This window comes from Apus apus, chromosome 4 (assembly GCF_020740795.1).
Source record: "Apus apus isolate bApuApu2 chromosome 4, bApuApu2.pri.cur, whole genome shotgun sequence".
NCBI classification, from domain to species: Eukaryota; Metazoa; Chordata; class Aves; order Apodiformes; family Apodidae; genus Apus; species Apus apus.
In genome coordinates, this window is record NC_067285.1 from 92,492,578 (window position 1) to 92,506,271 (window position 13,694).

Consider the following 13,694-nt stretch of genomic DNA (forward strand, 5'->3'; position numbering starts at 1 on the left):
ATACTGTTGCAGTTTGTCTTTTATGGCTAGAGGCTTATGTGAAAAGCTTGAGGAAATGCTGATGCCTGAAATTTTTAAAGGAACGATGAGTTTCTAGATAAGTACTCAGGTTGAGAAAGGACAAAATTAAAAGCTGATTGCTAATCAGCTGAACTCAATCCAAAGATTTTTGTTTTTTAATGACTTGGGAATCTCTTAGTGAAGGTTAGCTCTATAACAAACTTCTTGAGAGACTGGTGCCTGATTGGCCTATAGACCTCTCTAAAAAGTTTTGATTGCGTCAGTTTCACATTCAAGGTAGTAAGTCACTTCTCAGACTTGTGGACAGTGATCAAAACTGATAAAAATATTGCCCAAAAAATGAATTTAAAGAGATTAGTAAGAATCCAGAGACTTATTTTAAATTATGGAACATTTGTACTAAGTGTGCTGTGTTGATTTTTACATCTTCCAGAAAAATGTAGGTTTGTTTTTTCCTGTTATTATGTCATATATATATACATGGTGTAAGTATAAAGAAGTTTGGGTTTTTCCAGGTTTTATTACCATGTTTTGAAACTGTGGAACTAATAGATATAGACAAAATTTTGCAAGGAAAGTCTTGTAGTGATTTAATTAGTTATTTAATAATTTCATAATCATAATGAAGTACAGTCACAAGTAAATAGCAGTGATAACAGTTGAGCTCTGTTCAATACATGATTTTAAATTTATATTTATTTGTATGTGGCTTTGGGGACTGAGGAGGGGCATAAATATTTATTTAGGACTGCTTTTCAGAATAACAACTTAGTTATTCAAAAGATATTGGGGTAAGCTTACAGGAAGAGGTTTTCTCTTTTATTGGAGGAATTAATACAGTACAAAAGTAGGTGATATTTTAAGCTTCAATTCTAGATCATAAGTAGTGCCTTTTTTGTCAGGAAATATGTTGAAGGACAAGGTATCGATACCTTCTGAAATCAATATATTCTGGATGTGATTTCTTTTCTTTCTAATTGCTATGTAAGTTTTAATGCTGTTCTGCCGAAGCAGTTCCTTCTTTTCTAGCCTGCTTAAGGCTAGTACTTGCATGCCAGGACAGCTGCTGCTGTCCGCCTGTTTCCCTAAGGCCAAATTACTCTATACAGGAAGAGGGAGGTGAAAAACCTGTTGACTGATCCTGATCTTAAACATTTTTTAAAGAGATGTGATTTCAGGATTCAAATACTGTTTGCTTTGGATTCTGTAAGTTGTGAGTTTGGGTAAGGCCCTGCGAGAAAGAAGTACTCAAAAAGGTGGACTCTAGAGAGTGTAAGAGCTGAGCTGGAATATACTGAGGAAAAACTGTCATGGGCACTTGAGATACCAAATGTCTCTGCCTCGTGTGGAGGCCAGAACTTGCCTATGGGCTTATGCCTCTGCCGCTGGTTGTGGCCGAGGGAAAACTGCTTACTTGACAGAGTTGAAAAACTCGTAGTTACCCATTTCCTGTTTTCCCTTGTGACAGTTCTTTGAAGGGCCTGATCTGCAAGATGTATTTTGATCACCTCCATAGCTTTCTGACTGCAGTTATTTAAACAATTAAGGCACTTCCTCCTCCCCTTACCCCCCAGTCATGATCAGAAGCTGTTCTACCTTTGTAAGCTATTTGTAATGGTGCTTGTTTGATTGTAAATCGAAGAGGGCTTGAACCCACAGTTCACATAGAATGCTCTAGCCAGTAATTTTTCTTTTTTCCTATTAAAAGTGTGTTACTGGGCGAAAAAAAGCTCGGAAGATAAGGGAGTAGAAGCCCTATGCTGTAGTTAATTGGTGCTAGAGTGGAAACAGGGAAGTTTTGAGTTGCAGCTCTGTTTTTAGATCATTTTTTCTCCCCCTTATATCCAAGAACTGTGTAGTAAAAGAGCATGTGTCCAGGTAAGTTGTTCATCTCATAACTGTTCATCTTAACATTAGTTTATAGAGTATATATTTTAAGACTCTATTGCTTTTGCTGAGTTAAGACTGATTTCTCTGTTCTTTATACAGGCCAAGATACAAGGATGGAGAGGTTATGCTGTTTACACTCCTTGAAATTTTGTCTATAAGCAATGTAAAAATACTACTGTACAAATGACAGGGAGCCTTTCTGAATTTTACCCAACATTAATGTGAATTCAGGTGGGAATTTTTTTAATGTCCTTTTTCTTTCTTGTAGGTTTGTGATCTTTAAGAAAATCGGTTTGAACTAAACAAACTTTGAAGAAGTGTCTTGAAGAAACTGATATTCTCCACTGGCTGGCTGCCAACAAACGTAGAGAGCTTTGTTGCTAGTGAATATGCACACATCGTGACTCTATTTCTGTGTATATGACTGTGTGGGGCAACATTTGGAATGAAGCTGCCATTATGTCAGCCATGGGCAATGGCACTGATATTGAAGAATTCTTGGTCAACATTAACCTGGGACAGTATCTTCCTCACTTTAAAGAATATGGCTATAACATTGTGACAGATTGCATGGGAATAAATAACAGTGTGCTTCAGCAAATGGGAGTGTTGCCTACAGGCCACCGCAGAAGGATTCTTAAGCAATTAGACACCACTCTTTCAAAAATGCAAGGAAATTCTTTTTTCTGTGAAAATCTGAAACTCAAAGACTTGAAAGGTTCAGAAGAGAAGCAATGTTCATCCTCGGGTCAGGAATCTTCAACAAGCAATTCAAGTGTAGATGGGACTAGATTGGTACCTCAAACATTGTCAGAACAACTTCCTAATAAAGATCACATTGATGAAGAAAGGTTTGAACTTGCAGAGCAAAACTTATCTGAGGCAAATGATGATAGCTTTGCAAATTTGGATTTTTCTGGTCTATACCAGAATTCACACAGCATATTAAAATCTGTCGGTCTGTGTGGCAGTATTCAGACGAATGCTCAGCCAGATACATCACTGGAAGAAGCTGCTGCATACCAAGCTGATGAGCACTTGCCTGGCTGTTTGGCATTTTGTGATCCTCCTTCTTCATTTGCTCATTCATGTGAGACAAAATACAGTGAAAACAAACATCTGATGTTTACAGATGAGGGTGATTTATCTGATAGTGAGCCAAATTCTCCATTCTTTAAATTTAAAGGAGAAATGATAGACAATGACTTATATGGTTCCTATACACAAAACTGCATGGAAGTCTTTCCAAGAGCAAGCCAATCTTTTATATTAAGGCATCGACCTGTACCAGAAATTCCCAAATTGAGTAAAGTTCAAGCTTCATCAAGGTAACTGCTGTTTCTTTCTAATGAGGAATCACTGTCATTGTAGAAATTACTGTTTGGGATTTCTTGTGGGTATTTTATATAATTTCTTGTCAATTTTTTTATATATGCTGTAAATAGACTTTATCTGGAATTAATGTTGCTGAATAACTGAAGGATTAAGCTTCAATGCAAGTAAAAAGCTCAAATAAGAGTATAAAGGGAAATTTTAGCAAAAATCCCTTCAGTCATCTCTGGGTCTTCTTATTTTCAAAGAAAGAAATGCTTATTGCTTTAGATATAATACTTGTTACAAACAACTATATCAAGTGTTTTTAAAACAATCTGTATGCTGTTAAGATGGAGAAGACTAGAAATACAGAATTGTTATGAAACCAAGATTGAAAAATAAAAGAAAAAACTGTTGAGTCTATTCCAAACCAAAACACAGCTAATAATATTAATTACACCGTGGCTTCTTGGATTAAATTCTGATCCATCACAGGAAAATTATGACAAAATGGTGATTTCAAGAGGGCTATAAATTCATCCTTAAGTATAAAAAGATTTTTTTTTTTTTTATGATAAGACAACAGTTATTGTGATACACAAGTATTTGGGTTGTATCTTAGTAACTTCTAAAGTCATACTTTTCAAGAGATACTGTTCTTAGAAAATGTAAATTATTTTTGTATGTGTAACTCATGGAAAGATCTAGGAAGTTTTACAGAATTATGCATGAAAATGTAGTTTTATCTAAAAAGTGGGGCAAAATGGAGAAGTACCTTCATGTCTGTTTTGTGCATTTTATGGTGTAGACACCCTGCAAACAAAGCAGGATGTACGTTATATGATTGCATGCATGGACATTACAGGATGATTGCATGAGAATCTTAAGTCTTAGTCTGAAAATGCTTAAAATGTATATATGAATATGTAATTTTTTAAATTTTAAAATAGAATAGGCTGTTTTGAGAGGAAATGATGTTATACTGTGGATCTAAAGCGAGGACTTTCTTCACGATGGCTCTTTGGTTAATTTCTAAACTGTTTGTCATTAAACTGTTAACTCAGAGAATGAGTTTGCCATGTTAGGTGTTGGCTTTTGCTGGTTCTCATAGTAACAAAAACTTAGCTTTTAATGATGCTTGCAGTGTAAGAATATTTTTGAGGCATTCCAGCAAGAAAAAAGAAGTGGGGGGAAAAAAAATCTGAAGAAGACTAGATGTGGGAGGTCTTCAGACCTTACGGAATCTTTGTACGGATAGTTCTGTGCAACTCTGGTGAGAATAGTGTTGGATAGAGTCTTTTAATGTTTGTTATGATGAATTGCATAGGAGTTTGAATTTGTTTTGAAATAGTTATGCGATGTGTGTGTGTGGAGTCTTCTTTCCTCAAAATAGTTGAATTCAGAATTTGACTCTACAAATCAGTTAGTAGCACTTACTGTCTTCAATGACCATTAGTTGTAGCTTGTCTTGCAAAAACATGATGGAATGCAGGGAAGTCTGTTGTTAGAACTTAAATCTAGGCCTATCTTAATAAAAGTAGTATTGTTTGAATGTTAAAAATAATAGACACTGAAAGTGCAATTGATCAGACTCTATAAATGAAGAATATCTCCCCACAGATTCGTTTGTTGTATTTTGGTTCTGCTTTCTAGAAGGTTTTACTTGTCATGCTGGTTAAGTGTCTTAAACAGAGAAGGAAAAGTAATGCAAAGACATGCAAAGTTTTGTAGGTGTAGCCATATCCAAATCATTAGGTTGCGCTTTTTTCAGTCAAATGTTTTGGTTATTTTTAAAACCACTAGTTATGCCTGGAAGGGATGTGTCTGAGACTGTTCTGTATTTATCTTGTCTTTCATCTGTGTATATCCACAGTTAGCAACGTCATTAGCAAGTGCATGCATGCCCAAAATGCAGAGTTTCACCAGAATTTGTTTCTTTTAGATTATTGAAAAAGGTCAGTATTAAATATTGTAATATAATTGTTTGAACAGATGGAGAGGCAAAGATTCTTTGCGACAAATAAGATATTTTTGTGTGCCTTATAAATGTTTCATCAGTGACTTCTAAATCACCAAAATATTGTGCTTATTGGAACTTCAGTATAAACATCTTTCAGTGGGTGTAGCTTTATGTTGACTTTTGTAGAGTGATTATCCCTACTTAAAATAATAAAACTACTTTTGCTGAGCTGAAATTGGAATCTTATCCTGAAAAGATAACAATAATTAGTTGCTAAAAGAGTCTCCTATGTCTCTAGTCATCCAGTAGAGGGAATATGCTATTATTTGTGTTCTTCCCAGTATGGAATTAAATCCTCCAAATCCCAGTCTATTAGTGACTGGGATCTGGCTGGGTCACCAACTTCATAACCTGCTGTTTTGATTTGTGAGCTCTACCTTATTTTTGTCCTCTTTATGCTCCAGTTATAACAGTATGGAAATCTTGAAGAGCAAGCAGTAGTCTTAGGAAGATGAAAGCTAAACCAGAACTTCAAAACAGAACTTCACTTGGCTTCTTGCAGACTTGGTAACAGACCCTGCTTGTGGGACGCTAGTGAAGGGTGAAGAATTTACAAACAACAAAAAAAACCAACAGAAAAAACAAGCCAAAAAACCAAACCTGATTGTGACACATTGTACTTGATAGTGAAGTTATTGTGCAGATTTTACTAGAATCTTTTGTTGATCAGTACGAAAATTACGTGCACAGATGAATTCTCAGGCTGATGAACTCTATACACTTTTAGATTTTTTTGTATATCCCCAACTTTGTTACTTGTATTTTTTAGTAGTGGGATTACTCTGATTCTTTATTGAAAGAGATAAGAAAAAAAAAGAGACTAAAATTAATTCTGGAAGATATGCTGCATTTGGGGGGAAGTAGAAATAAATAAAATAGATAGCAGTTCTTGGCCTGAGCCGGCACTGTTTGCTTTTTGCAGCTGATAGTTCGAATGGTTGAAAATTCTTACTTGGTGCTGATATTCTTTAGGCTCTTTCTTAACATATACGTGGTCAAGACTGCTAATGAGGTGCCCAAGCTGGTGCTGACGTGTGTCCGTTCTGTCACACAAAGCAAATTTATTAGGAGACAGAAGCTCTTCTCACTCTTTTCCCTATGAACCCCAAAGCTCTTAACAGAGCACCTAGAGCACTTTCAACATATTTGCATTATGGGAGGGTTAAATGTTAAGGGAGATAGAAAAGAAAACATGTTTTGAATGAGTTTGAAAACAAAAGCTTCATTCACTTAAAACAATCAGCACATGAATGCCAGTGAAGACTTTGAAGCACAGACTGCTTGCACTGACCCTTCTCGCTGTCCTGGTTTGAGCCAGAATGAAGCCAATTTTCCTCGCTGACTCGATCTGCCGGGCTGCAGGAGTGTGCTGAATAAAGCAGCTCGGCCCAGTGCTAAGCTCTCACCTTTCCAGTCTCTCAGTCTTTAGCAAGACCAGTGGCTGCCTCATTACACCTTTCATCCTGTTTATGCATAAGGAAAGGGTGGTGGGGAAGATTATGTGGCCTGAGCTGCATCTGATACCTTATAATATGTGAAAATAGTGGGCCTTAATCTCCACGGTCGTAAAAAAATGGTAATTGAAATTATTATTATATCTTTGTAAAATTGGCACACATTGTGATTGGCAGACAGCTTGCACTAGCTTTCCAGTTAAGAGGAAAATAAAGAAGATTGATCGTTAGTCTGCAGGGATAATAAATTTTGGAAATCATTAAGGAAAGTAAAGGATTTATGTAGGTATAAGACTTTTTGCAATCTTACTTGCCCCCATAGAAGTCTTCAATATTTTTTGTCTTTTAATCCAGGTATTCAATCTGTACAAAATAGTCCAACTATTTTATTGAACATTGACAAATTATCATTATTTTCTTTCTTGTATTCTGTTTGTTATATGCTTATTTTTATCTCTGATTTATTTAAATGCTATAAATAACCTTAAAATCCCCAACCTAACAGTAGAAACTCTGGTCTATGCTGAAAAAGTTAAGGTTATGTGTACAAATGCATGAAGTTAGTTTGCTAATGTTACTTCTTCAAAAGATGTAACTACATCAATTTTAGTAAAATGTCTGAAGAAACACAGACTTACAAAGTATTTGCTTTGTGTTTTTTGTAGTGATAACTCAGGAGACTAAACAATTATGTCTGGGAGCTAGGCTATGGTACTCCTTAACTGGCCAAACTCGCTCTGTGTTTTCTAAAACTAGGATTTTACAAAATAGCATTGAGGAACTTAATTGATATGACCTGGATGACACTTGAAATGTCAAATAACTTTACACGGTGTGCCTTCTCTCTTGAGTTTAATAATTTGTTTGGGCCAGATTTAAGCATTGATTAAACGTGACAGATTACAAACTTATGCCATCTGTCATAGAGAAAAATCAGCTTGTAATATGGAGTATTTGAACTTGGACTTCGTAAGACAGTATAATTCAATACATTTGAATATAGCTAATACTTAAATAATAAAATTTCTCAATATGTCTAATGGGGGAAAAATCAGGAATATCAATAAATTTAGTAAAGCATATTTATCTTTGGCTTTGAAGGATTTAGGACCTGCAACTGCTGGAAAAAAATCAGGTATCTTATATGGCATTTATCAATCAATAAATCCTTCTATAAGGATGCATGAGGATCTAGATCACTGCTATTTCAAGCAGAGAAAATGAAATCAAGATAAAAATGACTAATTATTCATTTTAACAGGGGAAATGAGAGCTTGTCTGAAAACAGCTATAATATAGATGGCTTGAATAGTGAAGAGAGGTTAGACATACACTACTTCAGGCATATATGGCCCTGTGTTGTTATTCTAAACCTGCTATCTCAGCCTGAAATCTAAATAATATTAATAATTTTAAAAATGAGATCTTTGACAGTATGATGAGTGCCAGTATACATGAAGTTGCTGAAATACTTCTGTACTAGCACAACACCAATAATAACACAATTTTTCTGTTGTGTATGAAGATACATTCTTACCCATCTACAGGTGGTAGTCACAGGCAGTTGCAATAGAATGTTGTTTATGTCTCAGATGAAAACTTTCTGGGAAAAAAATCACCTTAGGAAACTAAAGCTTTACAGCAACTTGTTTTTTTTTTTTTTTGTGGTTGAGAGTGTGTTTTGTTTGTATTTCCATACTCAGGCCCCCCATTGAGCTTAGTGTTAAATTAAACTTTAATAGTACATTCTTCTTTAAATATAAACAGTGTGAAGAATGGAAGGTAGAGGATGGGGGAGGAGTGGGGGATCTTCATGCTTCTCCACAGTCTGGGTGTATCATAAGGTCAAGTCAAAACTAAAAGAAAAACCTGAAAAACAAGCTGCAGATGTGTGCTAGGATCAGAGAAGTATTCAGTGTCATAAAGGGGGGAAAACACATTATTGGGTGGCTTTTAAATTAAAGCAGAATTTTCCCAAGACTTAAAATTGACTATTTCTATATTGGTATATAGCTTATTTTTTTTTAGTTTAACTTCATAAGCTGTTTTGCTTCTTTTTTTGGGAAATTTCACTTTGTGTTTTCATTTTGTGCTTTGTTTTGTTCAAGTTCCCTTCAGAGAAGAAGAAATGTGGATCTTGTAAATATTTCTTGCACTGGGAGGCAAATTTCGCAAAACAGTGAGTTAAGCACACTGATACTTACATCTTGACTATTAAGGAAGAAAAAACCTCAGATCAGAAGTTGTCTAAAATGAGTATTGACTTGCTTATTTTAAGGAATAATGGCCATCTAGAAGGTCTGGAAAAAGCGATGTATGTAATAGTAGAGCATTTAACCACTTCTGGTTTTACTTAGTTTTTGTTTGTGAACTAATGAAATAAAAATTAGAAAATCTGGTCTTTAAACCTCATATTTTAATTTACTTCTTAGACTACAGTACTTTGAGTTTCTAACATTAGTTTCATATTTTTAAAGCAGAGATAGTTTTTCCTTGAACAATACAAGGAGAGTGTTCCTCCTGAATAATGCTGCTCAATCTGTTAGAGCTTGTAGCTCCAGGAAATAACAGGAAATAAATTGTATGAGTCTACTGGAGGAGTTTAGAAGTCTTGAGCAGTCAGTTGTAAACAAAAATTCTTTCATACTCTAGGGGCATGTCTTGTTTGAAGTTATGCGTATTAATTTCAAGCAAGTACTTGGTGACAAAATGAAGATTGTACACTAATGAGCTTTTGAGGGGGAATTGGGGTTTATTTTTTGTGTTTAGTTTTGGTTTTGCTTTGTTTTTTTTTCTTAAGTTAGAATAAAGAACACTTTGGAGCTGTTGCTCCTGAGAGTATGCAACAGAAGTGTGTTTTTTTTTTTTAGTGATGCAGAGTAGGAAAAAAGAAAATACCTGTTTACAAGTTAAAGCCAAATGATAGTAATAGTAAGTATCTCAGTAGGTGGTGTCATAGGGGAAAAATCATGTCTGGAGTCCAGTTAGAAATGGGAAATTATATTTTCTTTTTTTTTTTTTTTCTGAGAAGGACAGAGAAATCACAAGCAGAAAAATCAGTATCCCCTTGTTGGTTTTACTAGTACTTTAGTACAGCATTGCACTGTATGACTGTTAATTTTTTTGCTTTAAGAAACTTTAAGAGAAGAAAAGCCACCCGTCATCTCTCCATATGGAGAAACCTTTATCTGTGACAACCCTGAAGATGCTAAAGTAAGTTGAAGTCTGGATATGATTTGTCTATCTTCATTTTAATCTTCATGTTTTATATTTTACATTGCCATTAATTCTTTTTTCCTCTGCTTTTTCAGTTCCCAGTACCTTTTCTATTTTTTAGGTACATGCAAAAGGTTCATAGTGTACATATTTGTGGACAAGTGACTTAATCTTGAGATACTCTTTGTGCTGTTCAGTAGCTGTGGTGTGTGTTGACTGGGTTTTTTTGGTTTTTTGTTTGTTTTTAGACAACAGGACAGGTAACTGACTTAATGCTCAGATATAATACTTTTTTAATGCTGCCATAGCAAATGCAAAGCAGTCAGTTACAGGCAATTGCAGTCTACCTTGATAACTTCCTTTTACCCTCTTACGTATTGTGGTATATTGTAATACTTTGTGCCTAAGTGAGGTTAAGTGGTGGATAATCATTAGAATTGACTAGGTAGAAGTTAAAAGTGGCTTTTCTCTCCTCTGATAATTGCAGATCAAGACTGGGCATATCTACACAGTTTGGTGTATATCCTATGAAAGGAGGTTTCATGTTTAGGTGATCTTATGGTCACCTTAAAATTCCTGTGTATTAAAGTTGTCAGGACTTGGTATTTTTCAAGTATCCCCTGAACTTATTGTGTATCCAGAAGGTCACTTTTGCTGTAGGATTCTCTGAAGTGAACATTTTTTGGGAGGTCAGTAATTGATGGTTCGAATGCCATAGATGGCATGTGGATAGACTTCCAAATCATGTGGAGATCTGCGAAGTGAATTTGCTTAGCAAGGCGACTGACAAATGCTCTGCATCCCAGCTCCTGCTTCTGTCTCAACATGTTGCAGACCAGAAATTGTTGTTTCTGTGATTGTTTATACTTATCTCAGGGGATCTCAAGCCACTGAATTAGAGAAAACAGTATATTATTCTTAGTTTTGGTCCAGATCTTCACTCTAATCTTTCACTTCTTAAACTATTGTAAACTATTGACTAAAATGAAAGCTACTCAAATGGTGCATAGGATTTTTTTTCCCCCAATTTTAATTTTTTAAGATTTGCTCCGTGAAAATAAATTGTTGATGTTTCATCTTCTAATATGATTTGTTCTAGAAGCATAAAAAATTTATGTGTCTTTTTGGTGTGTATATTCTTTTCTTTGGAAATATGTTGTGCTTTTTTTTGTTGACTTCTTAAGGAGGTACACATTCAAAATTTAACTAGTTTGTAATTAGTTCAGTGGCATAAGCAGACTTTCTAGAAAAAGTTCTCTGGCTTTGTTGTTACTTTTTAGCATTATTCTGCATGTTTCATTAAAATGGCTATAAAAAAGCATACCCAGTGATCTTAGCTTAGAAGGGCCCCAAATACAAAAATACCATGCTATTAAACTGGATTAACTACTTGAAATAAAATTGCTATTTCTGCTGGTTGCAGAATCGTAATTAATGCAGTATATAATTACGTGTTCTCACTGATCTGAAGATTTGGGTTTTAATTATCACTTAAGTGTAAGTGAACAATTTTTTCAGTTACATTTGCCACATGTGTGTTGGAAACTTCATAGTTTGGTTCCATTAGAACTTAATTGCAGACAAAGATCAGAAGTACAAAGGTCCTAAGATAAATTTCACTTTTAGGGGGCTTTTCGGTAGATATCAAATATCCTAGAAACAAGTAAAGTTTAGATAACACTGTAGACTATCTGAGATTGTCCAGAGAAGGGCCACCAAGCTGGTGAAGGGTCTAGAAAACAAGTCATACGAGGAGCAGCTCAGGGAACTAGGGATGTTTAGTTTGAAGAAGAGAAAGCTGAAGGGAGACCTCATTGCCCTCTACAGCTATCTCAAAGGAGGTTGTAGTGAGGTGGGGACTGGCTGCTTCTCCCAAGTAAAAAATGACAGGACTAGGGGAAATGGGCTTAAGTTGCAGCACGGGAGGTTTAGATTGGATATTAGGAATAATTTCTTTACTGACAAAGTGGTCAGGTGCTGCAACAGCCTGCCCAGGGAGGTAGTGGAGTCACCATGCTTGGATGTATTCAAGAAATGTGTAGATGAAGAACTTCAGGGCATGCTCTAGTGTCTGAGATTGTAGGTTGTGTGTTGTGGGGCTTTTTGGAGTGTGGTTTTTGTGGAGTTTGGGGTTTTTTTTGTTGTGTTTGTTTGTTTGTTTTGGTTTTTTTTTGTTTGACTCTGTGATCTCAGAGGTCCTTTCCAACCATGACAATTCTGTGATTCTGTGATTTTAGGCCTTGTAACTGCTACTTCATTTTAAAAGATAAGATAACCTCACTTGAGAGTATAGTTTATCTATATCCAAGAAAAAGTAGCAAATTTTTACACTGACTGACTGAAGATTGTTTTGAGGGCTTATAAGTTGGCCATTACCCTTCTTCCCCTTTTCATTGGTGTAAAGAAGAAAAGACTTCTATAAGGCTTTTGTAAAGGGAGTGTCAGTCAAAATAGGTGATGAGTCATTACAGGCTGGAGGTAAGTGAGCATGAGAGAACAGGGAATTAAGGTTATAAAGAAAATACCCCTTTGACTTTGGTCAGTAAGACAGCTAGAAGCACAAACCTCTAAAGGACAACCTGAAGAAGGAACTTTTTCATATTGATTGAAAGAGCGGCCCATGAAGGCTGGCTGGTATTTAAGGATCACCTTCTCCAGGCCCAAGAGTGTTGCATGCCAACTAAGAGGAAGTCAAGTAGAAACTCCAAGAGGCTGGCATGGATGAGTAAGCAGTTCCTAAAAAAGCTCAAACTTAAGAAGGAAGCATACAGGGGGTGGAAGCTAGGGCAGGTATCCTGGGAGGATTACAGAGAGGTTGTCCAAGCAGCTGGGGATCAGGTTAGAGGAGCCAAATCCCTGCTAGAATTAAATCTTGTCAGGGATGTTAAGAACAATAAGAAAAGCCTCTTTAGGTATGCTGGGGAGAAAAGGGCATCCAAAGAGAGTTTAGGCCCTCTCCTGAAGGAAACGGGCGAGGTAGCAACACAGGATATTGAGAAGGCTGAGGTCCTCAATGACTTCTTTGCTTCAGTCTTCTCTGGCAAGTGCTTCAACCTCAACACAAAGGACACAGAAGGTGAAAGCAGGGACTAGGAGAGTGAATTACCCCCCACCATAGGTGTAGGTTTGTGACCATCTAAAGAACATGAAGGTGCATAAATCTGTGGGATCTGATGAGATTCACCCACGGACCCTGAGGGAACTGGCAGATGAAATTGCTAAGCCTCTGTCCATCATGTTTGAGAAGTCATGGCAGTGTAGTGAGGTTCCCGCTGATTGGATTTGATGTTTTAAAAGGGGAAAAAGAAAGACTCAGGGAACTACAGGCCAGTCAGTCTCATTCTGTGCCTGGCAAGGTCATGCAGCAGATCATCCTGGAAAGTCTGCTAAGGCACATGGAAAATAAGGAGGTGATTGGTGACAGCCAACATGGCTTCACTAAGGGCAAGTAATGCCTGACCAGTCTAGTGACCTTCTATGACAAGGCTACAGAAATGGTCGATGGTGGCAGAGCAACTGGTGTCGTCTACCTGGATTTGTGCAAGGCTTTTGACACCGTCCCACATGACATCCTGGTCTCCAAACTTGACAAGGCGTGGATTTGAGAAATGGACCACTTGGTGGATAAGAGATTGGCTGGATAGCTGTACCCAGAGAGTTTTGGTCAATGGCTCAATGTCCAAATGGAGGCAGGTGATGAGTGGTGTCCCTCATGGGTCAATATTTGGGCCAGTGCTGTTTAACATCTTTGTTGGAGACATGGACAGTGGGATTGAGTG

At 36.5% G+C, this 13,694-nt stretch overlaps 1 protein-coding gene across 1 annotated transcript in view; it reads left to right on the forward strand.

Moving 5' to 3' along the window:
* The window catches only part of ARAP2 (ArfGAP with RhoGAP domain, ankyrin repeat and PH domain 2), a 135,688-nt gene that overhangs the window by 3,741 nt on the left and 118,253 nt on the right, over window positions 1-13,694 (forward strand). Inside the window, exons 2-4 of the mRNA XM_051618653.1 lie at window positions 2,180-3,239; window positions 8,808-8,878; window positions 9,833-9,912. Of these exons, the coding sequence (XP_051474613.1) occupies window positions 2,332-3,239; window positions 8,808-8,878; window positions 9,833-9,912 (1,059 nt within the window). The 5' untranslated portion in view covers window positions 2,180-2,331. The remainder of the gene's footprint in view (window positions 1-2,179; window positions 3,240-8,807; window positions 8,879-9,832; window positions 9,913-13,694) is intronic.